The sequence below is a fragment of the Dysidea avara genome, chromosome 5 (assembly GCF_963678975.1).
Source record: "Dysidea avara chromosome 5, odDysAvar1.4, whole genome shotgun sequence".
Classification (NCBI taxonomy): Eukaryota; Metazoa; Porifera; class Demospongiae; order Dictyoceratida; family Dysideidae; genus Dysidea; species Dysidea avara.
Window position 1 is genome coordinate 20268448 of NC_089276.1, and position 26292 is coordinate 20294739.

General features: G+C 39.2%; 1 protein-coding gene across 1 annotated transcript; it reads left to right on the plus strand.

Moving 5' to 3' along the window:
* Positions 1–16: 16 nt before the first annotated feature.
* Positions 17–26229, plus strand: LOC136256792 (regulator of nonsense transcripts 1-like). The gene is made up of 26 exons (XM_066049817.1): positions 17–200; positions 366–595; positions 4080–4247; positions 5868–6048; positions 6105–6178; positions 6231–6318; positions 6408–6492; positions 6543–6641; positions 6786–7014; positions 7178–7268; positions 7331–7401; positions 16912–16987; positions 17076–17161; positions 17208–17322; positions 23373–23578; positions 23782–24051; positions 24159–24315; positions 24462–24604; positions 24699–24741; positions 24793–24850; positions 24982–25055; positions 25108–25201; positions 25300–25439; positions 25557–25604; positions 25653–25733; positions 25897–26229. Exons 1-26 carry the CDS (start codon positions 78–80, stop codon positions 26020–26022), a joined length of 3156 nt encoding a protein of 1051 aa, XP_065905889.1. The 5' UTR covers positions 17–77; the 3' UTR covers positions 26023–26229.
* The last annotated feature ends 63 nt before the right edge of the window (positions 26230–26292 follow it).

Genomic DNA, 26292 nt, shown 5'->3' on the forward strand with positions numbered 1-26292 from the left:
GCGGTTTGGGAACGGAGTTTTTCAAGCGCCTCCGGAACGTGGTTTGGAGTTGTGGCGGTTGAATAAATGAAGACAAAATGAGCGGTCTAACTGATCCATACTCGCAGGGAACGTTAACGTTTCTAGATACAGACGTTGACTATGGCGCAGATACGCAGGGGACTGACTTCGAATACACCGACTTCACGCTGCCCACCCAGGTATGTCGCGCGAGTCTTAAATATGACTTTGATCTTTCCTTGACTCAATTTGTGCCTTTGTAAGGCCTTATGGATGGTTTAATGTTTCAAAACCAGTGTACTGTTGTTGCTGGGTAATAAATAATTCATTATGATGCGTCTATATTAGAATTCGTTTATTTTCAGACCCAGAGCTCTCAAATAGAGCCACCAACTAAGCCCAGTGGGTCAGACCTTGATGTGGTGTCTGGTACACTACAAGAGTTGACCTTGGAGGATGAAGAAGAGGTGACAGAGACAAAGGAACTACCAGAGCATGCTTGTGCTTACTGCGGTATTCATGACCCCATGGCAGTCGTGATGTGTAACACAACACGCAAGTGGTTTTGTAATGGACGTGGGAACACCTCTGGGAGGTGAGCTTGTGTGTGTGTGTGTGTGTGCACTTATGAAATTCTTGCAGAATGTGTTGCCTTCTATACAAAATTTTGGTGAATTTGGAAAATTGACTCAATTCATTCATCCCACCAATATTTAGTATTTACAAATTCCAAGCATGCCTACACAATTTATTACCCTAAGTATATAACGATCCCTTCCTCAGCAGACAGATTCATACAGTACAGCACATGATAGGTACATTAATACATTGTTTGTGTAACTACCTACCACTAGAATGTGATAGATTTGTAGTAAACTACTGATGTTCCTTTTGTTAGGTACATGCCATGCAGTGAGTTATTTTTAACAACACAGTTAGTTGTGTTCCAGAAAATTTTGTGAATTGTCAATGCTAACATTTGGTATTGGAAATTTGCACAGTGTTTTGCAAAAAAAAATAAAAACAAGCTAACGAAGTCTCTAGCTCGCTGTATTTATAGGTTTGTGCATTCTAGCTGGTTGTATACATTTGTTGTGACTGGACTTTTGATTTGGTACTTTTACCTTGGCATTCAGAAATAATCTTCTGTTGCCCATTGAGCTTACAACGACTCAACCACATATATAAGTTAATTCAGGGTTCAACTTGCTATACCAGCATCAACATTATGGCCAGTTTAGACAGTGAGTTTGCAAATAAGAAGTTCTGTTTTACTCGACAAATATGCTCAGTAGAGTCGTGGCTTTGTCAAACTGGGTCCTCTTTACCTACAATCCCCCTAGACCTCATATTGCAATAGTTTATGCCAAATATAGTCAAGATGTTGTGATGACTAATTTTCTGTTAAAGAAACTGTTACCAAATAAGGCAAACAAAATAACAATGAATAAGTATGTTACATGAATACATTATGTTAATGCAGTAGGAGTGTAAAGGTTTTTAGCAGTTAAAAGTAAACCTTTCGTAGCAGTTTTTAGCAGTTAAAAGTAATATTTGGGTTAAAGTGTGTGCGTGCGTGCGTGCGTGTGTGTGTGTGCAGCACTATGCACATGCATGCATGTGTGGGTGCATGTGTGTGCGTGTGGATGTATGCATGCATACAGGGTTGGTGTAGTTACTTTAAAAAGTAATTGGTTACTATATAGTTACTTGTTACTTTTATCCCATGTAACTTAGTTACACTTACTTAGTAACTAAATACTTTAGTTACTAGTTACTTTCATATACTTGTTTGTTAACTTTTTAAAGCATATTTGTATGTTAGCTATTCCCCATGCCTTGTGAAGGGAGGAATAAAAATATATCCATACCGTTTGGCTAATATTGTGCAAGATATTATTTTGCAGTGCAAAATACTGCAAGATTAAAAAAATTGACTTAACTGTTTAGGGCAAAATGCAACAACACAGCCTGCTCTACACAGTCATCACTACTATACAGGAATGTTGGCAGATATTGTGTAATACACACATATCATGTGTGATCATCAACACTACTACATCACCAATATACACTAGATGTGTGTAGTGACCCAACTTTTAAGTTCTACCACATGTTTCTCATGTAGTGTAATGTGAACTCAACATTGGTTTTTAAAGTAACCAGTTTTACATGATGATGTTGTGTTACTTAGAAGTCATCATCTGTTTATAACTGATGGCCCACACTAATTCTGTTCAAAGAATGTATTTTACATCTTTGAACTGCTATGTGTGCAACCTACTACCCTCCACTATTATTAACTCTTGCTGCTACAGTTTAGCTGAAAAATTTCAAGGTACAAAATATAGTGAGTAATATAATATGATAGCTTTTTGCAAATATGATCATGTGGTGTTGATGTTTATCTATTACCGTTTTGTAGACTTTCATGAATTTAAAAAATGCACTAAATTGTATTATACACAGTTTTGCGAATGCAAGTTTCATACCTCAAAAATTTCCAGCAATGCAGTATTGAAACTATATACTGAATACTTGGCTTGTATCATACACCAGCTGTTCCCATCCCAATATAGCAGTGATGACTGTGTAATGTGTAGACTAGAGTGACATGTGTGAGTAGTGACTACTGATAGTCATCATGTGTTATGTCACATGATACCTGTTAACCATTATACCCTCAGGCATCTGTGTATTATGTTTTGTATAAATGCAATGTGCATGCAAATTGTGTGGTTCACTCATGTACATATTTAAGTCATATCTGTATATTAATGGTCTTTTTAACCAGGTACATGCCCAGTTATTATACCGTATTTCCTCATATAAAAGCCGCATTATTAAACACCGGTCTCAATTATCTTTTACAGCACCTTTAGAAAATAAACGCCTGGTCTCCAATAGAAGCCCGGGATATTACTTGAGTCTACTGTTAATGCCTTTAATTGTTTCCTTTGTTGTTGCTGCTTCTTCAAACTTGAGTTTAGAGCCTTCTGAGGGATGAAGGTACTACGAGTGATCACGTGAATAGTCCAAGCGAGTCCGTGTACATGTAAATATATATGATACAACTATTTTCCAATCATTTAAGCCTTGCCTTACACTTGTTTCTATAGTCAACACCTTACCATTACAGTAATCCTCTTCTACTATCACCTGTGTTTGATTAAATACGCATGTGTGTGTGTGTGATTTTGCCTACGTGAGCAAACAGCTTTGTGTTAAAAGCAGCCTGCATGTGTGAAATGAATGCTTTGTAAACATTGTATAATTTGTATTAGACCTTCAAGAAGCTAAGCTTTATGCTTAGGCCGCTATTTTTAAAATTCGAGTTAAACAGATTAAAGAAACTCGTTGCAACTTCCTAATGGGTTATATAGGTGTAAGAACCTACCAGAAATAACAAATTCTTTTGAAGGCATCTCCCATACTTACGTGAATGAAAATGAAGGGCTGTCTGTGGTTTTCTATAAACAATTCATGTGAGAAAACATGATAGACACACTATAAAAAGTTGAGAAGATCAGTGTTGTACCGATTCCCACTTTTTAGGCTAAACGGATACCCGATATTTTCTTGCCCAATTTTACAAATAGTTAACCGATACCCAATTTTAGGTCTCTACAAGTTACACTGGTGCATAATGCACCTAAAAGTACTACTGTAAACTAATGCTATGAAGTTGTACACATAACACAAGTCAAGCTGTTAATAAGAAAGGGCTCCAACTGTCATGGTTTATATTTTGGTTACCACTAAACATAAACAAAGAACCTAAGTAAATGCCAGAGCCCCTTCCAGTTGTAAGTTGAATAGGCTAGTAATCTGCTGGCCACAGTCCATTACAACTGATTTGGAGGTATTTACAAATCTAATTATCTAGCTGAATTAATAAGTAAATTATTGTATTCATTAATTATCTATAGCTGCATGGGTGGCTGGTTTTAAAAGTAGCATATTGTACATCAACTTGTTGTACAGAATTCGTCTACATTCGTGTATGTATGTGTTTATATACATGTGGCCACTATAGCACTATCTTACATGGTATTTATGAATGTTCTTTTTCTCTCTAGTCATATTGTTAACCATTTGGTGAGGTCAAAGTGTAAGGAGGTGACCCTACATAAAGAGGGAGCACTAGGAGAGACCGTCCTGGAGTGCTACAACTGTGGATGTAAAAATGTCTTCCTATTGGGCTTCATACCTGCCAAGGCTGAGTCTGTGGTAGTGGTATTGTGTAGGTACGTGTGTTGTGTATACTGTACAGTGTGTTGTGTGTGCAAACACACTTACTGTACAATGTACATATATAATATAATGGTGCTTTGTTTTAGTACACTTAGCTCCTAATGGCAAAAATAGTGTTAATTAGCACCAACATGTGTATCTTTGTTGAGTTTATGTTTGTTCATTAAGTACATGATACAATGACAGCTTGTATTAATGAGACGATTTATTTGGTAGGCATTTGGGCTTTATTATAAAATAGTAAATTGTATTTAAAGTGAGTACAATTGTATTACTGTTGTGAAGATAATTCAACAAATGGGTATCATGGCAGTGTCTATACAGAACAATGTGATCTAATGTAGATTGTATAGATCAATTATGATAACAGGTAGTTGGTATTGAATATGTGGATTGGATTTCATTGTGTGTTCAATGTGACTGTGAAAGTAGCTAACTTAAAGAGAATCGTACATACTTTTCTTCCATATATGTACATCTTTGCAGTCTTTCTTTTAGTAGTTAATTCTAGTCCAGTACTTACTCTTGAATATGATGCATGCAGTGGTGGCTAATTGTATATTCAAGCCTTTTCCTGCTGACTCCATCACAAATGCAGCAATATCACACTGGCTAGGTTTTCACAATTTTAAAGACCACACCTGTCGCTAATGAAGGTTTATTCAGCTGATGTGTGGGTTCTTATTGGATCATTGATTGTTATTGGATGTGTTATCATGTCACCTTGATTTTTGTAGTCAGTCATGTGTGTGTTCATCCTAAAAATGTTTCTATGGTACATTAAGTAGAGTTTGTAGGAGGCTTTGATATGTGCTCTGGAGCAAGTTGTTTTTGTGTATCCATGTGTCCGTCTGTATGTGCATTTATTCTATAACTAACACATCATAATAATATTGCTATTGTGTAATTCTATCTATCTTCAATAATTTCTTTTGCTTTCAAGCGCATACTTAAATAGCTTCTCATACAATGGGTTATATTTATAGTAGCATATGAGATAATCCTTTACCCAGCGCTAGGCACACATGTTATGTGACACACAAGGTAGCAATAGTAGCCATTGAAATGGATGACCATGCAGGAAGGTGACTGATAGAGCAATTGCTATATCAACATTGTGATTGTATTTCTTCCTATGTTGCTGTCAGATAGAGATATTTTTGTCATAGAAATAGCAGGCTTTACTGGATCAATACTTCCTGTGTGCCATGTGTGGGTATAGTGTGATGGGTACACACACACATTCTAGTACACACATTATGAACGAAAAATAAACCTTTATCTTGAGTAACAGAATCACGTAGTGGTATAGGGAGTGTAGCTGTTACAAGGCTTGGATTTACATACATATGGAAAATGTATTGTGTAAAAACTGTGATTTAATTTTACTGAGGACATCCTTGTACACACACATATAGGATTTCTTAGCTTGCGTAATACATTTGCTGTACCTGGGCAAGCCTGAGAACTTCTGCATGTAAAAAATGAAGCAAACATTAGCCACATATATATGGCAATATGGCATTGCAAGGAAATTCATTGTGTGTGTACTTGAACAAGATAATTCCTGTAATATTATATAATGACTGTTAATGTAATTGATTGTGTTGTAGACATCCATGTGCACAACAAGCAACTACAAAGGACATGGAGTGGAATCCAGCTCAGTGGCAACCACTGATCAGTGATCGCAGCTTCCTCTCATGGCTGGTGAAGGTACCATCGGAACAAGAACAAGCAAGAGCTCGTCAAATCACTGCCCAGCAGATCAACAAACTAGAGGAAAGATGGAAGGTTAGACTGAATGGAAGTCTGTGGATAAGTTTACCAGTTATGTGTGTTATGTTTAGGAAGATCCTAATTCTTCACTGGAGGACCTGGACAAGCCAGGGATGGATGAAGAGCCAATCGGAGTACAGCCAAGGTTAGCATACAAACTATTATCACCACTTGAACCCTACCCACCTAACTTGCAGATATGAAGATGCCTACCAATACCAGAACATCCTGGGACCACTAGTGAAACTGGAGGCTGATTATGATAAGAAGATAAAAGAAGCACAGGTTAGTTATCTGTAAGTCTGTGTATGTGTGGGTATGTGTCTGTGGGTATGCTTATGACTGTACATATACACCTGTATATCATGGTTTAGAAATTTGAAAACATTGTAATTCGCTGGGATATGGGATTGAATAAGAAGAGGATAGCTTGGTTTAGTTTCCCACGTCAGACTGAAGGTCAGTTATACAATACAATACAACATGTGTTATATTGTATCATTATATAGAGATCAGGCTGATGCCTGGAGATGAATTGAAGCTATGTTATCATGGGGAACTCCACAAGCGATGGGAAGGAGTTGGTCATGTGTCTAAAATGCCAAGCAGTATCCATAAAAGATTACAGTGCAGTGTGTATGTATGTAGCTACCTTTATTATTATAGATTATATCCTGTGTTGTTGCAGTGTGTGTATGTGTAGAAAATAGTTAATATGTGCAGTTGTTTCTCCTGAGCATCATTGTAATCAGGTTTCAGTGAAGAGGTGGCTCTAGAATTGAAGAGTAATGTTGGTGTGCCTGTAGAGTGTACTCACAACTTCTCGGTTGAGTTTGTCTGGAAGAGCACATCATTTGACCGCATGCAAAATGCCATGAAGATGTTTGCAGTCGATGAGACTAGTGTGTCCAGCTACCTCTATCATAAGTTATTGGGTCATGAAGTAGAGGAGCACCCTATTAAATGTCAAATGCCCAAAAGGTGTGCATGTATGTACGTACGTATGTATACAGTATATGTACGTATCCCTGCATTTAAGTGTCATACTTAAATATTTTGATTTGTGTGTTTGTTTAGCATACACCTTTGTAAATTGTGTGCTGTGTATGTATACATGTGTGTTACTCGGTACTCTTTGTTATAGGTTTTCAGCTCCTGGTGATGTTCCCACACTGAACAGTTCACAAGTGTATGCTGTGAAGACTGTATTGCAGAGACCACTCAGTCTCATACAGGTGGGTGGAGCTTCACCAAGCAGCCACACCCCATTTAATCTTTGCAACTTCAAACACTGTAGGGTCCTCCAGGAACTGGTAAGACTGTCACATCTGCCTCGATAGTCTACCAGCTAACCAAGATGAATCAAGGGTTAGTATATCAGTGGTAATTATGTAAAGGGTACAATATTGTGGTGTGCTATGCTATTGTGGTGTGCTATGCATTCATCCTTTGTAAATTGCTATCACACAGATAGTGTAAATATAATTTAAAGATAGATGGTGTAAAGATAGCTCTGTAGTTGATACAGTATCAATTACAGAGCTGTACTTTTATTTTGCCAATACAAGGGTCTGTAGTTGGAACTCCAACCGTTGTGTTATTGTACAATGGAGAACTATAATAATACTTCTACTTTTGGCATCTCTGAGGTGCCACTGTTTGTTGTCTACCTCAAATTGTTCATCATACTGCTGGTAACATTAGCTGTTGGTGTTCCTTGTGGTCTAGTAATTCGTGTCATAGTCAAAGAAACAGAGCTACACACCAAGTACTACTTTGTACTAGTGTTATTGCTGGAGTGTGATATGTTGTACATCTTTGGTGATGCCGTAACCACGTTTATAGCTCTGTTGTGTCTGGCTGGAGTAGACATCACGATTTCTGACATTTATTTAAGTACCTCAGTTAGTTGCTCAGTTGATGTGTACAGTAATGGGAATGGATCGCTACATAGCCATAGCATATCCTTACCAGCACAAGAAGATCATGAGCAGGAAATCTACCAGTGGCCTCATCACTGCAGCATGTGCACCATCAGTAGGTACATATTCAACTATCATATCAACCAGTTCTTTCCAATATGTGCCACGGAGGGTGCAGTGTACTGCAGTTTTCCACTAACCTATCTGCACTACCAACTTATTTGTTTAGGATTTTTTTAATATTATTGTCCACTGCATTGATGATTGTCATAAATGTCTACCTCTACTACAAGATACTGGAGTCGAACAGGAAGAACGTGAGGCTACGTGGTGCTGAATCAAGAAGTATCAACAAGCTTGAGGCTCTAAGAATGAGGCTTGGAGAACAGGTTAAACCTACTGTGTCGGTGTTATTGCTTGGTGGATTAGATGGTATATTCAACATTGTATTCAACATTGTCATTGTATTGCTCATTGGTCTTGAGAATGACCCATTGGTCAAATTGTATCTGTTTGAGTTCTTGGCCATTCCACTCCAGTGGTTGCAGATAATGTGTCACCCGCTGGTCTATGGGCTCTACATGACTGCCATTCATAAGAGGATACTTGACTTTGACTGGTACGTACCATCAAATTTTTCATCGCCACAGCAGAATGATTGTCATCAACCTGCAAAGACAAAATTAGGCTATTTTATCAACAATACTGTTGAATGTATTTGCACTATTATTTATGATTATGTGTGTATTGTGTTAGATGCCCAAATGCTTTAACAAAAATGGTTGTGATTGTAGGCAACGTACTATATTACAGGTATGTTACATAAGAAGACCAAATAGAATTATTGCAAGAGTGTTCACAGTCTGCCGTAATTCTAATGCTAAAGTGATCAATTGCAAATTGTCCAGTTGAATTATGGTGATATTGATCGTAAGAGTCTGTGCTTTCCTTCGAAAATAGCATCAGAAACCATCCTTGCAATACCTTCAAGTACATTGGTAATATTGGTTAGGTATAACTACAGTAAGCACAGACCAGCCTCCAAAACGCTTCTGATAAGCTGATAAGTTTCTATAAAATTTAAACTTTTGTGATTTGGTGCAATTTTCTATTGACTAGCTGATGACTGATCAATGATGTCTTCAGGCAAGTGAAACTCAATAATATAGTTAAGGGAGTGCTGTTAGACGTTTCTTGAACTCAACTGGTGCCTTTTGACATACTACAATGCATGGATCTGACATGTATGCATGGATCATACCTTAGTCTTCCTTTGTGTTCCATTTCTTTTTGTTTACGGTACAAGGCTTCAGTTCACAATAGCACATCAATGGTTTTGTGTGTTACTTATTAAAACAAGAATCGTCCAAAATGGTTGCCCTATTCCTCCAACAGTAGAAGTAAACAAATTAAAGGGTAGCTTCATATATACTTCTAAGGATGGGCCAAACAACATCATTGTGGCTGAGGTAAAGAGGTCAGAGCCCTGGGCAAAGGAAACTAAGTCCTTATTGTACTTTTCCAGCACAGTGGTTCTCTTTAGTGCATTACAGTGAGAGGAGGCACTTCCTGTGAGGCTCAGTGCAGCCTTTACTGCACCCTCCATGACGTCAATGGCCAACTCTTGGCCTTTGTTAATCCCATCCAGTAACTCAGTTAATGGGCCAACTGTGTCAAGGAATAGTGCCTGGATCCAGGAGTGTGCCTGATCAGTGGTATTTGTGCTCTTAGAGCACTCCACTGCCATTACTTTGTCAAGACAAGGTGCCATAGTGAAGGGTGCATCTGGCACAATGAATCGTTTATGGATATCCTTGCGATGCTCTTTCTCCAGAGTTGTAAACGCCTTGTGGAGGAAATCCTTTGTTTCCTTATCAAGTTTTGTCAAGGGAAACTTTTCGCCCTTTGGGTGATTTCCCGAGGTGTCGAGTGGGCTGCCGTTCTGCTCATCCTAAAGTTCCATCTGTTCACTCCAAGGCAGCCTCGTAGTAACGATGCTGTTGTCGGCACCATTAACACTGGTGACTAGGATAAAAACGACACTCATGGTACTTTTAAAAATGACACTTTGTGCCATTTTACTTTGTACCATGCCAGGTCGTTGTTGATTTCCAGGGAGCTGTGCTACCCCTTTTGGGGGGCGTTGGCTACGCTTCAACTCCTCCACATCAGTGCAGACTCTTGATAACTGTTGCTCCATTCTCCCTAACGTGTTTTGAAGTAAAGAGAATTGGCTTGAATCATCTCCAGACATTGTAACGGTGACTTGGATAACGAGAAGTTTCTTGTACTATTCTTCGTTTGTAATGCTGTGTAACGAGCGGACCATAGCTACAAACAAAGTGTAATGACCACCTCACTTTTCAGTGCGTAATTGATTATTGGGGCACGTGTTTAGACGCAAATTTATTTATGGAATGCCTGGCACCATTCTTTCTTTTTAATATGGTATACCTGCAGGTATAGGCATTCTCCCTTGTTTCACAACTTTCAGCTGTTTCCTTGTTTCCCTGTCTTTTTGTTTTTTGATCCCTAATCCAGCTTAAAATTCTTAATTTTTCATTCTACTTGTATATATACAGCAGGTTTCACATACGTAACTGACTTTATCAAATATTTTGTGTACTATGAGGCACAAAGTGCTAAAGTAGAACGTAAAAAGCTTACCAATGAGCAATTGAACCTCTATTTGTTGGTATAAAAATGATATATATCAAGACTTCAAAAATTCCATTCCAGTGTTCCACCATTCCATTCCACTGTATATGTGCTACCTTCAATAAATGATAATGTTTACTCTAAGCTAAAGTACTACGTAAATAAGTCTCCTTACCTTGGCCTTTTACTGACATCTGGCATGTGGGCAGCTAACACAATTCACTACTCCATATCAAGGCAGGTATCAAAATATTGTACAGAAGAGTATGAGAAATGTAGTAGACTTTACATTCGTTAGCAAACAAGTGCATATTTTGAACAAGATACAATTGGCAGTCGCCTATATGAATTAGACTGCCCAGGCTCACCCCTAGTTTGTAATTAATATAGGGGCACATGTTTTCACTCATACATCCAGTGATGTTCTTTCCTTTGATGTGATGCTACAGAAGTTCACTAATGAGCTTTATCCGAAATGACGTCACAAAACAAAATGGAGGATGTAGTGTCGGGACGTTTGTATGCGAGCCTATGTAGACCATAGAAGATTCGAGCTATACCTAAGTTGTACAGCGAACCAGTATGGATCACTTAGCAGGTATGGTTATATACACTATTTTTACGTAACTTAACGTTGGTTTTGTCATTGCAGGAAGTATATCCTCTGATAATCACCATCCTCAGCCAAAGCCATCGATCGTGAAACTTTCAAACAAGAAGCGATGTACATTTAATAAACGTGTTTGGCAGGGTCACTACTGCTGCGTACCTCTGTGTCGTAATTCTTCGTCAACAGAGTTACAAGAAGAACGGAAAGGTTGGGGCTAGAGAAGCTTTTGTTTCACTCCTTTCCAGACACTAAACCACCAAGAGGCAAAGAGTGGATTATAAAAATTCATAGAGACATAGGTCCAGATTTTACCATTAATAAAATCCACCAGAATTTGCTCAGCACATTTCAAGCCAGACGATTTTATCTTCAGTGAGTTTAATATTGAAACTGAAAGACGTCATTTAAGGTGTACAGCTGTTCCATCCATATTTCCATGGACAACAGAACTTTGTCGTGCATCAATTACTTCGCAGATTGCTTGCTCTTCCAAACATCGATGTGAAGTAGTAGTACTTGTGGATGAATTTGATGTGAAGAATTTTGATGATAATTTTTGTTGCATATCTGACACAAATGTGGGGTCAGATATTGAGGATATTTTTGAAGACACAACAGATGAAGTGGCAAAGTTAACTGCCACTATTCAACAGTTGTAAGAAGCAATCACAGAGCTATCTGAAATGCTTCAACAAACAGAAAATGCTATGAAGAAGTCACGTTTTCTCTATGAAAATATCAAGGACAGAGATGACTTAGTGAAGTTTTATACTGGATTTCCAGACCATCTAACACTACTGGCATTCTATGAAGAGATCCTGGAATGTGATGCAGAGGTCATGAGACAGTGGGATGGAAAAAGATCTAACAGATTATGATGAAGTGAAGACTAGCCGCATGTGTAAGCTTCCACTAATGGAACAATTTTTTATGACGTTAGTACGACTTGGCTCAACGGTTCAATGTTTCACAATCATCAATCTCCCATATACCACTGACATGGATTAATCTCATGTATCACAGTTTAAAGGAAATAGAGTGCTTCCCACCGTGGCATGTAGTAAAGAAGTACATGCCTGAGGCTTTTAAGGCAGAGTACCCTAATACCAGGATAATTTTAGATGCCACACAATTTAAAGTCAAACGTCCTTTATCACTGTTGGTACAATCTACCACCTTTTCTGCATACAAGAACATCAACACAGTAAAGGTTTTGGTAGGTATTACTCCCAGCGGTGCTGTATCATTTCTTTCACCAGCTTACGAAGGATAAATATCTGACAGGAAGTTGGTAGAGATCAGTGGTTTGCTGGACAAGTTGGAGACTGGAGATGTAATAATGGTAAGTAAAGGTTTTGTTATCCAAGATTTGTTGACTCCTATTGGTGTACGGCTGAACATACCTCCCTTCTTGGATTCCAAAGCACAGATGCCAGCTGATGATGTTCTGTTGACTAAGAAGATAGCCCAATTAAGGGTACATGTCGAGAGAGCAATAGGACGCATTAAAGAGTATCATATTTTATGCAGTACCCTTCCAGCAGCAATGTGGGATTCTATTAATGAAGTCATTTACGTGTGCTGTATGATGACTTAACTTTAGCCCACCATTGGTGAACTGATTTGTCTATTTCACATTTGTATATATAAATTGTTTGTAACGAATCTATATGAATAACATAAAAATTACATCTACTTACAAACAGTATATATTATCTATGCAAATAGCTACAGTATGATTACGCATATTATCATAATCTATAAGTTCCATTTTGAAACACTGTGTAAAGTTAGGTATAAAACTACAAGGGAAGTGCTGAATTATAGTGGTTCTGACCATTATAGATCAATAACAGAGGAGTTGGACTCATGGAGTTCCATTGCTCACACAACTCATTACTAGTTAGAGGAATAAAAATCCCCCCCTTCATTTTTGGCGAGGGTGGTGACTGACAAGGAAACCTCCTTGCATAGCAGCTATCAAAACTATCCGATGTAACTACAACTATGTCCCTTTGTATGCCTATGGCCAATAGTTGTAGTTCCAAATCTCCGCCCCATTCTGATAGTTGCAAAATTGTCACTTTCTTTTGCAGCCACCATGCTACTGTGAGGCCATCTTCAACCTGAACTGCAGGATGCTTCATCATATTTAGAGCCAGCTGACGTAGCTGAGAACTGATGGTGATACCGCCTCTACTGTTCTTGCTGATAAACCCAGCTTGGTGAGCAACTGCATGATACAAACAGCTGCCATCTCCATTTACCAAGTGACACTTTACACTCAGTTCTTTTAAGACTGCATTAAATGGAAAGGATTTGCATATGTGTGATCCAGTGGCCTCCAAATCAGCAGAAGTTGCTGGGCACAGTGCATTGTTTGTTGCTATTTCTTTCTTTATATATGTAGGTAGTTGTGTAGAGGAAATTCTCATTTGTGTTGAGGAAACTGATACAGTTGTAGAGGGAATTGTTACTGGTGTAGAGGAAATTGTTACTGGTGTAGAGGAAATTGAAGCTTGGTTAGGATGAATGAAATTACCTGCAGCATCTTTAGAGTTACTGGTAGACGCTAACGTGGTGTAGACAGTGACCTTCATTGATATTTTAGTTTCTGAATTAGTTGTATTTGTAAATGAACAAGAGACATGGTGACCATTAACTCCAGGAACAGTTGGTGATACCATGATGCTAGATATCACTGACGGAAGAAACTTGTCAAAATAAAAATTACGTGCTTTCCTTAGAGCAGTAGTCATAAAACCAGCATCATATAACACACGTTGCACAAAAGGTTCTTGTGTTGGCGACCATACAACGAAGTCACACCAAGGAAGATGAGTTATGTGCATTTGTGTTTGAATCTGGTAGTTATATCAATGTGATTTGGATAACTGCATTCGACCATCACATTGCACAAGACAAAAGCCTGTCACTGACTTGCAAGCATCTGCAAAAGCAGTTTTCTCACATACTAGTGGACATTTGGCTTCCGGGCACCCTTTGTTCTGGCTACTCAAAGTGGTTTCAATAACAATTCCATCTGGACTAGCAGCTAGCCATGGTTGTGATGGATCAATAAATAGACCACATTTACTAACGTTCACTATTCTGTCATCCTTCCTTAGGCATTTCACATATGCCTTGATGACTAATTCATTGCTCTTGCTGTAACGAATTGCTTTGGTGTCAATTTGTTTGGGCATTAACTTCCTCTGGATGAAAGCATGGCAACTTGTAGTATCCTTGTGATGGGACACTTCCTTCATAGTTGAAGTCGTTATCCTAAATTTTCTTTCATTGTGCCAAGCTTCGCATCAATGCTGTAATTGTGTAGACCTTTCAAGTTCAGTTGCCTTCCCAGGGTCTAAACAAACATGGTTTTGGAAGAATTGATCTACTAAATCTCTAGAAGCCTGCAGTTTCTTTCCTTCATCATTAGTATCACCAAGAGTTCATAATATAAAGAGGGAGGGCCTCCCTCTTTATATTATAAACTCTTGGTATCACCTAAATTGTCTACTGAAGAGCTTCCAAGTTTATATGCAGCCGTTTAGCAGACAATTCATCCTGAAATTTCTTCTTTTTTGCTGCTGCTAAGGCCAGTCTTTCTTGTTTTAATATTTCTGATCTATTTTCAACAGGTGCAGGTTCATTATCCAACAACTGAAGAAAGCAAGGAGTTCTGTATCTTTCAATCATACACTTACTTCTATAAGCTTTCTTTTCTCTCAGACTTATTTGTAGCTGAAACCAAAGCTGCTTCTGCGGCATCAGCCTTACTTTGCTGAACCACACAAAGCCGCTCTCGTAGGGATCTAGCTTTGTTGGGGTTAACAATCCTTTTTGACACAGGACGACAATCCCACTGATTAACAGAGTGCAACTTTGCTCTTTTTTCCACTCCATACACATGTTTCGTTAGCTTTACTTCATCTGTTGGACAAGGATCAACATTAGGTGGTTTAGATTGACTCCACACCTGCAACCTTTCTGTACAACCTTTTTCCTCATCTTCATACAAACGCTGATTAAAATAATCTTCCAGGCAGTATAGAGTAGCCGATATATGGTTACAGCAACCTGCAAGTCCTGCTGGGCAGGAACAATACGCAGTAGAAACCTTGATTAATGTCTCACATATAACAATTATAACTTTGTACATCCACTTTATCTTCATGGAAGGCAACACCTTCGCAGTAATACAAATATGATCATTCTGCATAGGCATTGGGTGGTACTTCACTTGCTGTACATGGCCATCTTTATAAAAACGGTATGCCTTTCAAGTGTTCTTGTATATTCAACTGGAACACCCAACAATCTGTCATTGCTTAACTTGGGTGTGTCTTCTTCTGTAGAGCTAAGAGCATCTCCTCTTGATTGGCTAGCATATCAGCTCTTCTGTCAGCAATACTCTCCAAATGGCTCACCTTTTTAAAAAGTATTCTTCGGTCAACCAAAAAATCAAAAATAGTTCCAAACGTAACTTTGGGAAGTTTGTATAATTTGGTTGTCCATTCTGGGTCACTGACATCTGGCAAGACTTCAAGAATTTTCAAAGATGAATACTGAGGGTTTCCTGCAGCTAAACAACTTAGCTTACATCGACAGTTTGCTCCATGATCTGGATCAACCAAGCACTGATCTTAATGTAATCATTTACTCTACAAAAAACATGTTTCATTTATTATGGTAACATAAAACTTTATTACTAGTTTCTCATCCCTGCCCACACTGCCATTATACTTAGGAGTTACAACACAAGGGATTTTTTTTACTGCAACGGTGGTTGAATGCAGCCATTCAGCACCTTTAAAGTAGCTAGCTAGAACAAAAATACATTCTAAGTTCCAGTTCATAAAAATAATATAGACAAAATCTGCCCTCCTACACTGTTATCTTCAGCATTGGAGGATGAGATACTAATAATTTAGTTATGTGACCTAATAAAAACTTACACAGTTAGCTAACCTTTGTATAAGTTCCGGTTTTCTTCCACTTAATGGAGCACCATGGCAAGCAAGCCAGCGTTTAAGCTGACCAACAGTCAACTGGGAAGGCTTTTTCCCATTTAACGAAGCTCCAGGAACATCACCTTTTTCCAGCATGACTATTTTGTCTGCAAAGAAATCGTTGGCTCTTTTATCAACATTCTCCATTACATTGTCGAACGTATCATTCGATTCAGGGTCACGTTTAACAGGAAAACCATCTGGAAAAAGAAAAAAACCTATGTAGGTTTTGTGAAAATAGTGTATATAACCATACCTGCTGAGTGATCCATACTGGTTCGCTCTACAACTTAGGTATAGCTCGAATCTTCTATGGTCTACATAGGTGCGCATACAAACGTCCCCGCACTACATCCTCCATTTTGTTTTGTGACGTCATTTCGGATAAAGCCCATGATGACTCGTGTTAATAAACAAGTGTATAGAAATTTTTGGGGGATCATTGCACTAAAGAGTGCTTAAACAAGGTGGATTATTATCTGAAGTGCAAATTTAAATTATTCGATACACTTAGCAATAATTTAGCTAGGGATTAATTTTTGCTTTTCAGATTATCTTCCTTGTTCAAATGCTTTTTTTGCTGTAACAATTCTCCATCTACTGTACAGTAAATCCTGATTATTACTTTGTGATTATGTTGGAACATGCATTGCACAATTCCTTGTTGTTACAGACAAGTGTTAGTATGTGCTCCAAGTAATATTGCTGTTGATCAGTTAACTGAGAAGATACACCGTACTGGATTGAAAGTATGTATGTTTGTATGTGGGTATTGTACGTGCATACGTGCGTGTACATATAGTCAATCTGAATATGTTGTGTATTCCCTTTATATAGGTGGTAAGATTGTGTGCCAAGTCCAGGGAGAGTATTGATTCTCCAGTCTCCTTCCTTGCTCTGCACAACCAAGTGAAGGCCCATGGGTGGGTACATGGTGATCTAGTGTACAATGTTACTAATATAGTATAGGAATACTGAGCTACAGAAGCTACAACAGCTCAAGGATGACCAGGGAGAATTGTCCAGCTCTGATGAGAAGAAATACCGTTTCCTGAAGCGTCAGTGTGAGAGAGAGCTATTGCAGGTATGTAGTGAGTGTGTATGTGTGCGTGTGTATGTGTATGTGTGTGTGTGCGTGTGTATGTGTGCGTGTGCATGCATACGTGCGTGTGTGTGGCTGAGGACATCCATGTAGTAGGCTTGGAAACACATCGTGGGCTTCCTACGTGTTGGTGTTTGGTTGTGTTGCTTTTGTTGGTCCATTCTTCAGATTGACCAATGCTAGCGAAGTCTAACAACAGCCCCCTGCCCATGTGGAGACCAGGTCTGGGCAAGGGTCCCCTTAGGTTGGAGTTGCAATCCCACCTGAGTATTCTCTGCACAAGAAGACACATAGAAGTGCAAAGCTATTACCCCAGCACAGGAAGATTCTGTGGGACGCCATTTTCGCCACTGTCGGTGTACCATGCTGTATGCTGGTACTTGAAGTGTTTGTTCACTGGTGGAAGAGTCTGGAGATCATCAGGTGTGTTGTGCCCGTGGTACTGGTGTGATCCAACTATGGAGAGGAAGTAATGTTGTCAGGTGAAATGGAGTGGTATTTTGTTAGTTGTGCCAATCTATCTCATCTGCAAGAGTTACTGGAGGTCCTACTATGATCACTGGCTCTTTTGTCTGTGGCCGTGGGAGGACTTTTAGTCTTTCTTTCAGCAGATTGAACTTGTCATCACAAGTACTGTGCTGGTCAACCTCGTGAACTGATTTTACTGTGGGTGTGGCATCACAAAGGTGACCCCACCCACCACCAGCAATACTGCTCGAGCTGAGTTTGTGCCAGGTCCAGTTTGATCTAGGACCCTCTGAGCAACTACACCACCTGCTTTCAATGCCTATAACTTCTTATTGGAAGTCCTGGAAGACTGAAATATGGACATGAAGGTCAGAAGATAGCTGTGAGTGGTTTTAGCACGTGCGTGTACACACATGCGCGTGCACATGCACCTGTCAAATTACAATAGCATATTGACAGGTTACCTTTATTATCGGAAACACATCGCTAAATTGACATAAGTAATGGACAATATCTTTAACGTATTGGACAAATACATTCAACCACTCCCTCCCTATACCTGCATCATCAGCAAATGAGTCAAAACATACACATCGTCAGCATTGTTTCTTGACCTCTTTGTAGCTATTGCAATTTTTTCCATGTATTTGTTTTGAGGGACGTCTACCAACTTTGTCTTCATGTGTGACACTAAAGCCATATTGGGGAATCGCTATCACCCCCAACATGAGATAATTTTAAAAGATCTGATTAATCCAAGAACTTGCATGGCTTTGGCTGCTGCCCTCTGGAAGTAAATGGATGGCTTAAGATCACCAGTACACCAGATCCCCAGATCCTGTCTTGACGATGAGTAAAAGGTTCGCACACCAAGGAAGAACGACTCGGACTAGCGTGATTGACAGGATAATAATGACACGCACAACACAAACTGACATGTGTGATCATACAATTACATCATGCTATTCTAATTAAAGTTCCTATTACATAACTATGTTCTATAAAGTGTTCAATCATTTCCTACATCCTCCGGGGGCCAGCTTAACATTGTAGTCCATTTAGATATTTTCTGTAACACCTTGGAGGCAGCCTTCCTTTGTACACGTTGAGTGCTAGGAGGGTCAGACCTGACACTGGATTCATCCGCTGTTGGTTGTGAATCTTAAACCGTTAGTGGGGTTATCAGAAACTCTCTGGGAGTTTGTTTCATCTAGGTTAGAGACCTCCAGGGGATACAGTTTAACAATAGGGTGAGTTGTCTTGTAGTTTCCCATTCTGATATGTGCAGCACAGGTCCTCCTTTGAAAGTCCCTCAACAACAGCTAGCCTCCACTGCATCCTTGGTTTCTCGTTGTGTACAATTTCAACATCTCCTACTTCCTTATTGTGTCCTGACACCTTGTTAAATTCTCTCAGAGAGGTTAAATATTCTGTCTTGCAGAATTTCTCTATCACCATTGTTTGTCTGTCGACTTTCTCTCTCATGTTGCTGCCATTAACATAGGTTGGATCTTCTAACTCTTCAGGTTTGTTCAGGACATGGGGTACTTGATGTATTCTTCTGCCATATAGTAAATGGGAAGGTGTGAGTGGCTCTGGGTCAGATAGGTCTGGGGATACATAGGTCAAGGGTCGGTTGTTAAGCATGGCTTCAATTTCTGTAACGATGGTCTCAAGCTGTTGAGTGTGACAAATGCTCTTCCCAGTGTTTTCTTGATGGCTTGCTTCATTAGACCTACGATTTGCTCCCAGAAGCCACTGTACCATGGCACCCGTTTTGGAATGAAACGCCAAGTTACATTGTGATGTTCTAGCTCTCTCTGTAATATCTCTGATTTAAACAACCTCCGCCGCCACCAGAAATGTTGAAGTGTTATCAGATATCATTACGGATGGCAGAGACTTACGGCTGGAGAATCACCGGAAGGCTAACAAAAAGGTTTGTACAGTTAGGTCGCAATATGTACCGCACGTGTGACTGCACAGGTGAAAATACAGATATACACTTTGGTTTCTTCTTCTCTGTCCTTGATGTACAGTGCTCCAGTGAAATCTATCCCGGTGACTGTAAATGGGGAGGGATTCTGTGACACGGAACTTCAGGAGTGGCGGTGGGTCTGGGGCTCTGAAAAGTTTTCCCATCAGTTTGTTGCAAGTCACACAGCATCTTAATAACTTCCTGACATACTGGCATGTTGACGGTATCCATTACACCTGTCACAGTGCTGTCACAATAATGCTCACACTTCCATGATGGAGTTTGGTGTGGGTGTCCATGATGATCAAGTCAGTGAATGAACAATTGGCTGGCAAAAGAGCTGGAAATTTGGCAAGCTCAGATGTGGGAGCATTATGAATTCGTCCCCCACAACGGATTAGCTGGTTGCCATCAAGGAACAGGCGAAATTGTCTGACCAATGGTGGGTACTTAGACTGTTTCTTGTGTAAATAAGCAAGTTCCTTGCGATAAGTCAAAACTCTGTATGCCTTTAATTGATATCGTTGGGCATGAGCCAATTTTGTGCTTGACAAAGGTCCACATAGTTTATGGCTTTATGCTGTAGCTTGTGGAGGTTGTGGACAAATCTAAGGATGTGAGCGGTCACAGCTGACAACTAATAAATGTTACTATATCGAGATATGTCTACAATGGATAGGATACATGGCTCACTTTCAGTAGTGTCCACTGTATGTGAAGTACTAGGTGAAGCTTCTTCTTCTACTGTTTGTATATGAAGTATACTGGTAGGCATCCAGGTTGGCCACACTGATCTATTGAGTAACCAATCAGGGCCATGTGTAGTCTTGATGACTTTAACCAGTAGATAATCCTCTCATAAGAAGGTCAACAGGATTATCAGTTGAGGGTGTAAATGACCAACTGCAGGAAAGACTTCACGGATCTCTTTAACCCGATAGAATTGCTGAATTATGAAGAGTGTCCAACCAAAGTAAAATTCCATTTCAATGTGATTTCAGGTGTGCTTCTAGAACTACATGGTTCCTCTTGATTCTCACACCGCAACACTAACCGATGCTCATGCAAAACACTTGAATGATAATCTTTTTATCTTCTTCCGGACTCAGTTGTTCTCCTGTGAAGACATGATAAGCTAATGTCTTGCACTCTACAAACCTTTCTTTTACAAAAAAAATTTTCAACTGTGACGGGTTGGCTTTGTATTAGACCTAAGTTATCCTCTATGTATTTCTTTATAGTATGGTTCACAATACCATGCCAACCGTGGTCTCCTCTTGATTCTGATCTAGCTAAACTTAGTAAGAGGGATTCGTCCCACAAATGTCCTTGACATCATCATAATTTGTACTTATCCTCTCCCACATCCATGTACTCTTTTGTTTCAGCTTCGGTGAATCCTTGAATTACTACACGTGGAAATTTACTAGAGAATGCATTTAAAATATCTGAAAATAATACATTTCGACCAGAGCAAAAAACAACACTAGAAAATGATACCACTTTAACAATGTACTTGTTATGAAGTGAGAAAATAAATGACATCTTGTTAACCTCAGAATGTTTGTTATTTGACAAGTCGATAAACAAAACAATATAAATCCTCTTCTCTGCGAAATGCTTCAATATAGCGGTCAGTGCTTTAGTAATATCACTTTCAATATGTTGGTTAATAACGGTTTTAGCTGCATTGTCAAGACTATCAGCAAATTTTTTAAAATATATTTTTGCTTCAGTAGAAACTCTATCAGAGAGAAATGAGTGGCTTAGGGTTTATACCCTTGTGTATCCAGTGAAGGACGATCTGACTGTCAGTACAGAAATATACTCTTAGTTGCTGTTTGTCATGAGGAATTGATGAGCAAACAAATTCAGTCGGTCTAGTGGCAGTAACAGCACAGCCATAAGCTCTAACCTTGGCAAAGTAGTGGATCTGATAGGGGCTACACGGTTCTTTGACATTGCAAGGCAAACATGATCATTGCTGTTGAGATACACCACAGCTCCATAGGCCTTTGTACTGGAATCTGCAAACACAATAAGATTATCAATATGTGTACCTGATTGATCATGTGGAAAGTAGAGTCTTTGTATAAGTAAGTTCAGTAGTTCCTTCAAATCAGCAAGTATGGCTGTTGGTCGTGTCTGGAAGAGGCTCATCCCATGCGAGCTTAATTTACCAAATTTCTTGTAGCAGAATTTTGGCTCTCACTGTTACTGGAGTCATCCACCCTAATGGGTCAAAGATTTGGGATGAAGTCTGTAATATGTCTCTCTTTGTAACAAAGGTGTTGATTCCAGGAAACTTCCTTGTAGAAAGCGAGATCATGACTCTGATTGCTGCTTGATAGATTGTTTGCTGATTTCAAAACTGCATCCCGTTTCTGAACCTAGCAATCAAATTGGTGAACAAAATAGCATTTAGCTATGCCCTTCTTATAGTCACACAGAAGTAAAACTTTGATGTCACCAATCTGGGGATTTTTCTGTGATATTATTGCCGCCACTGCTGCTTTAAGGGCTTGAAAAGACTACAGTCTAATGGTTGGCACACACATTTGCTCAAAGTGTGTGCTGTAGCCATGTAGTAATAGTAGCAGAGCATAATGTGACACTGTGTGGGTGATGAAGTGTTTAGTGAGGAAAGGGTGAAGAACTCATGGTGCACCCTTTCATTTTTACTGACTGCTGAACATGTGCCCGTTACTTCATTCTTTATCAATAATTGAGCTGCTTTATGGCAAGTATAATAAATGGAGGAATATTCTCCCCAACTGCACTACCACAACCAATTATAATTTTTTGCTGCTTTTGGTTTGATGTTTGCTGCTGAACTTTCTTCTGCCCTTTCTGGGCTACTAACTGGCATTCCTGTTTCATCCATATTATAAATAGCCGCTGGGTGGTCAGCTATTCCTTCTGATCAAATATTTAAATACTCATTTATGTTGTCAGTATTAACTATTTACTGCACTTATCCTAATTCTAGCGGTTGAGTCTCCACCTCTGAGGCACAAAGAAGGTTTCTCTTCATCGTAAACTTATCCCACTGGTCAGTGAGCAGATCTTTCTTTTTGATAAATGTGGTTTTGGCCTTGGGTTTGTGCCATGAACAATGTGTCCACTAAGCTTATCCCTGTACTTAATCTTAGCTTCAGAGGGTTTCAGTTCTTTAATCATTACAGCATTCAAGGCACCAAACATTTGTTCTTCATATCATAACTTTCTGAATACTTGGACTACCACTGGCTAGGGAATTACGTACCCTGATGCCTCCTAAACCCATTCTTCTCCTTATTTGTCATTAAGTAGGAAAAGGAACTCCATAAATCAAACTGGAACAAAAAGACAGCAATATTGCATATCAAATGGGATTAACTCACAATTAACAGTAGCCATAAAAGTAATAAAACTTGCAAATTCCTCTGTCTTTAGCTACAACGTACTTCGTGACAGCACACATACCTGGGAATATTGGTTATACTTGTGATTGTAATAGTTTTTATTTGGTTGAAATTGAGAGTTAATACTGTATACTATTAGTTTGACATTCATAATGGATTTTTGCTCATATTTTCCTCCTCAGAATGCTGATGTGATATGCTGTACATGTGTGGGGGCAGGTGATCCTAGGTTGGTAAAGTTCAGATTCAGGATGGTCCTGATAGACGAGTCAACCCAGGCCACTGAACCAGAGTGTATGGTGCCTATAGTACTGGGAGCCAGACAAGTTATACTGGTTGGTGATCACTGCCAACTGGGACCAGTTGTGATGTGCAAGAAGGCTGCCAAGTAAGGGAGTATTTTAGGATACATACATTGAAATACATATATGCATCAGTAGCATTTATGTATGTAAACATGGATACAAAATTAGGAAGTGTATGTATGTAGTGTCTAGATACATGCCATTGTTGGCACATTATGTGTGTGTACTTGTTTGTGCGTGCACATGGTACAGTATGTCATGATTTATTCTGGATCTCTTTCTGTAGAGCTGGTCTCTCTCAGTCACTGTTTGAACGTTTGGTGTGTTTGGGTATCCGTCCCATCCGACTGATGGTTCAGTATCGTATGCACCCAGTATTGTCCATGTTCCCATCCTCCGTCTTCTATGATGGCACACTACAGAATGCAGTATCCGCTGCAGAGCGACAACTACCTGGAATGGACTTCCCCTGGGTAGACATGGAGAAGCCAACTTTCTTCTGGTGTTGTACAGGACAAGAAGAGATATCAGCATCAGGAACTTCCTATCTTAATAGGTATGTGTTGAGTAGAGGTTGAAACTTAGTAAATGATACTGTAGCTGGCTGTTTAGGACACTTATCTGTTAGCATAGTTAAATGTCAGACATTTGTACTTGTTACAGAGCTGAGGCAGTAAATGTGGAGAAGGTTGTTACAAGGTTGATGAAGAGTGGAGTAAAGCCGGAACAGATTGGAGTGATTACTCCTTATGAGGGACAAAGAGCCTATGTTGTCCAGTACATGACATCCAATGGGTCAATGCCTCAACAACTTTACCAGGTATAGTGTTATATGTACAAACATCACTTGTGTTATGCTATGAATCATTCTGTATACAACCAGTTCACATCTTCCCAAATTCAGCTACTAATTGTAAACAAATATAATAGTTCTCAACATGTGACGTTGGATTTGTTTGTTATTAGGAACTTGAAGTTGCCAGTGTGGATGCCTTCCAGGGCAGAGAGAAAGATTTCATAATATTGAGTTGTGTGAGGTCTAATGAACATCAAGGGATTGGTTTTCTCAACGATCCCCGTCGACTTAATGTAGCCCTAACCCGTGCCAAGTCAGTAACTGTTTGTGTATTCATACAAAGATTGATAGTGTCAATACACTTCATTGTGTATACTATATTTATTCCCTAATGTATCTACCAACAGGTATGGAGTGATTGTTATAGGAAATGCTAAAGTGTTATCCAAGGTAGGATGGGTATTATCAAGTAACAAGGTGTAAGTGATGTCTACTCAACAGCAACCATTGTGGCATAAACTGATCAAGGATTATCAGGAGATGGACATTCTAGTGGAAGGTACACACTAAACAAGCCTAGTGCACCTTTGTAGTGTTCCTTGTTATGTCCATGTATTCACAGTTGATTTCCTGTAGTTTTGTTATGTGTATTTTTAAAATAATGTGTTGAGTGTATTGTCATGTGTGTAGGTCCACTGAGTAATCTTCGTAAAAATGAGATGCACCTTGGCAAGCAGCCAAAGTTGATCAACCATGGGAACCCGGTAAATGTTGTTGAAATTATTGTACTGTTGTGTGATCACTGTACACTTGTAGGGTGCCAGTTTTATGAGTCGTACAATGTATAGTGCTCGTGACGTGATGATGCCAGCTAATGTGACTCCATATGAGATGTCCAACGTTGATAATAGTAAGTGTGTAATAGGGCCTGTGTACTGTTATTGCATGGCATGTTATTGTCAGCGAGTTTGTTTATGAGTTACCGTTGTATATTTTCTTGTTCACTAGATTTCAGGGAGGAGTGGTTTCAGTCACATGACCCGATGGGGTTTATTGGAGTGGACAGGAATGCCAACACTGCAGCTGCCAACATGCACATCCCACTGTCCATGTTTGTACAGCCACAAGCTCCACCTTATTATGCTGCTGTAAGTGAACCAATTGCAACTGATGCATGAAGTATTATTACTCTAATAGTACACTCACAATGATCAAACACTATCAAATGTTCACTGAAAGTGTGTTTGTATTCCTTGTCTCTGTAGGCTTCTGGTAATAGTGGTTCTTATGTGATGAATAGCCAACACAATCAGGTACTTATTTTGGTGTGTGCAGTTCCATCATGTTATGTTTCTCTGAAGGATGCCTCACAGCCGCTTACACAAACAGCATTGTCCATGAGTCAACCATCTCAGCCGCTGTCACAGTCTGAGCTATCCCAGGTGAACATAAAAGATTGTCTCAATGAATAAATTTGTGATGCTCAAATACTCTAATAGAACAGTCAACATAATTATATTTGCTTGCATCATATAATCTGCATTTTATATTGAGTATTGTGCATTGATTGTTGTAGCTATTTCGTATTTCTATTTCCCATTCCAGGATCCATCCTACCTCGGTGATCTCTCCCAAGATTCTACCTATCACGGAGAACAGTCTACTGCTGGTAACTACTTTCGACACTACCTCGACTACAACCACCCAGCTTACCCATCATCGTATATGTGAAGTACACCAGCTCACCACCCCATAATGGGGAGTGCTGTACATATTGTATGTGTAGCTCTGGAGCTGTAATGATGATGAGATCAGCAAATTAACTGTTATAGTAGTAGTAGTGATATTTGTGTATTAACTGTGTATCTGATTATGCATGAGTATAAGTTAGTAGTCATTTTATTGTTTAAAATATACTATGGTAACTTAAATACTGTATTACTGTTGTGTAATGTGTACTGCGTCACTGGTCACCTATAAGCAAGGAGGACACCTTTAACA

What these genes read in the sequence shown, in the direction of transcription:
- LOC136256792 (XM_066049817.1), top strand. Translation starts at nt 78, where the DNA reads ATGAGCGGTCTAACTGATCCATACTCGCAGGGAACGTTAACGTTTCTA. An exon ending in GTGGTAGTGGTATTGTGTAG is followed by an intron (nt 4,248 to 5,867) that starts GTACGTGTGTTG and finishes ATTGTGTTGTAG; the next exon opens with ACATCCATGTGCACAACAAG. An exon ending in TGTGTCTAAAATGCCAAGCA is followed by an intron (nt 6,642 to 6,785) that starts GTATCCATAAAA and finishes CATTGTAATCAG; the next exon opens with GTTTCAGTGAAGAGGTGGCT.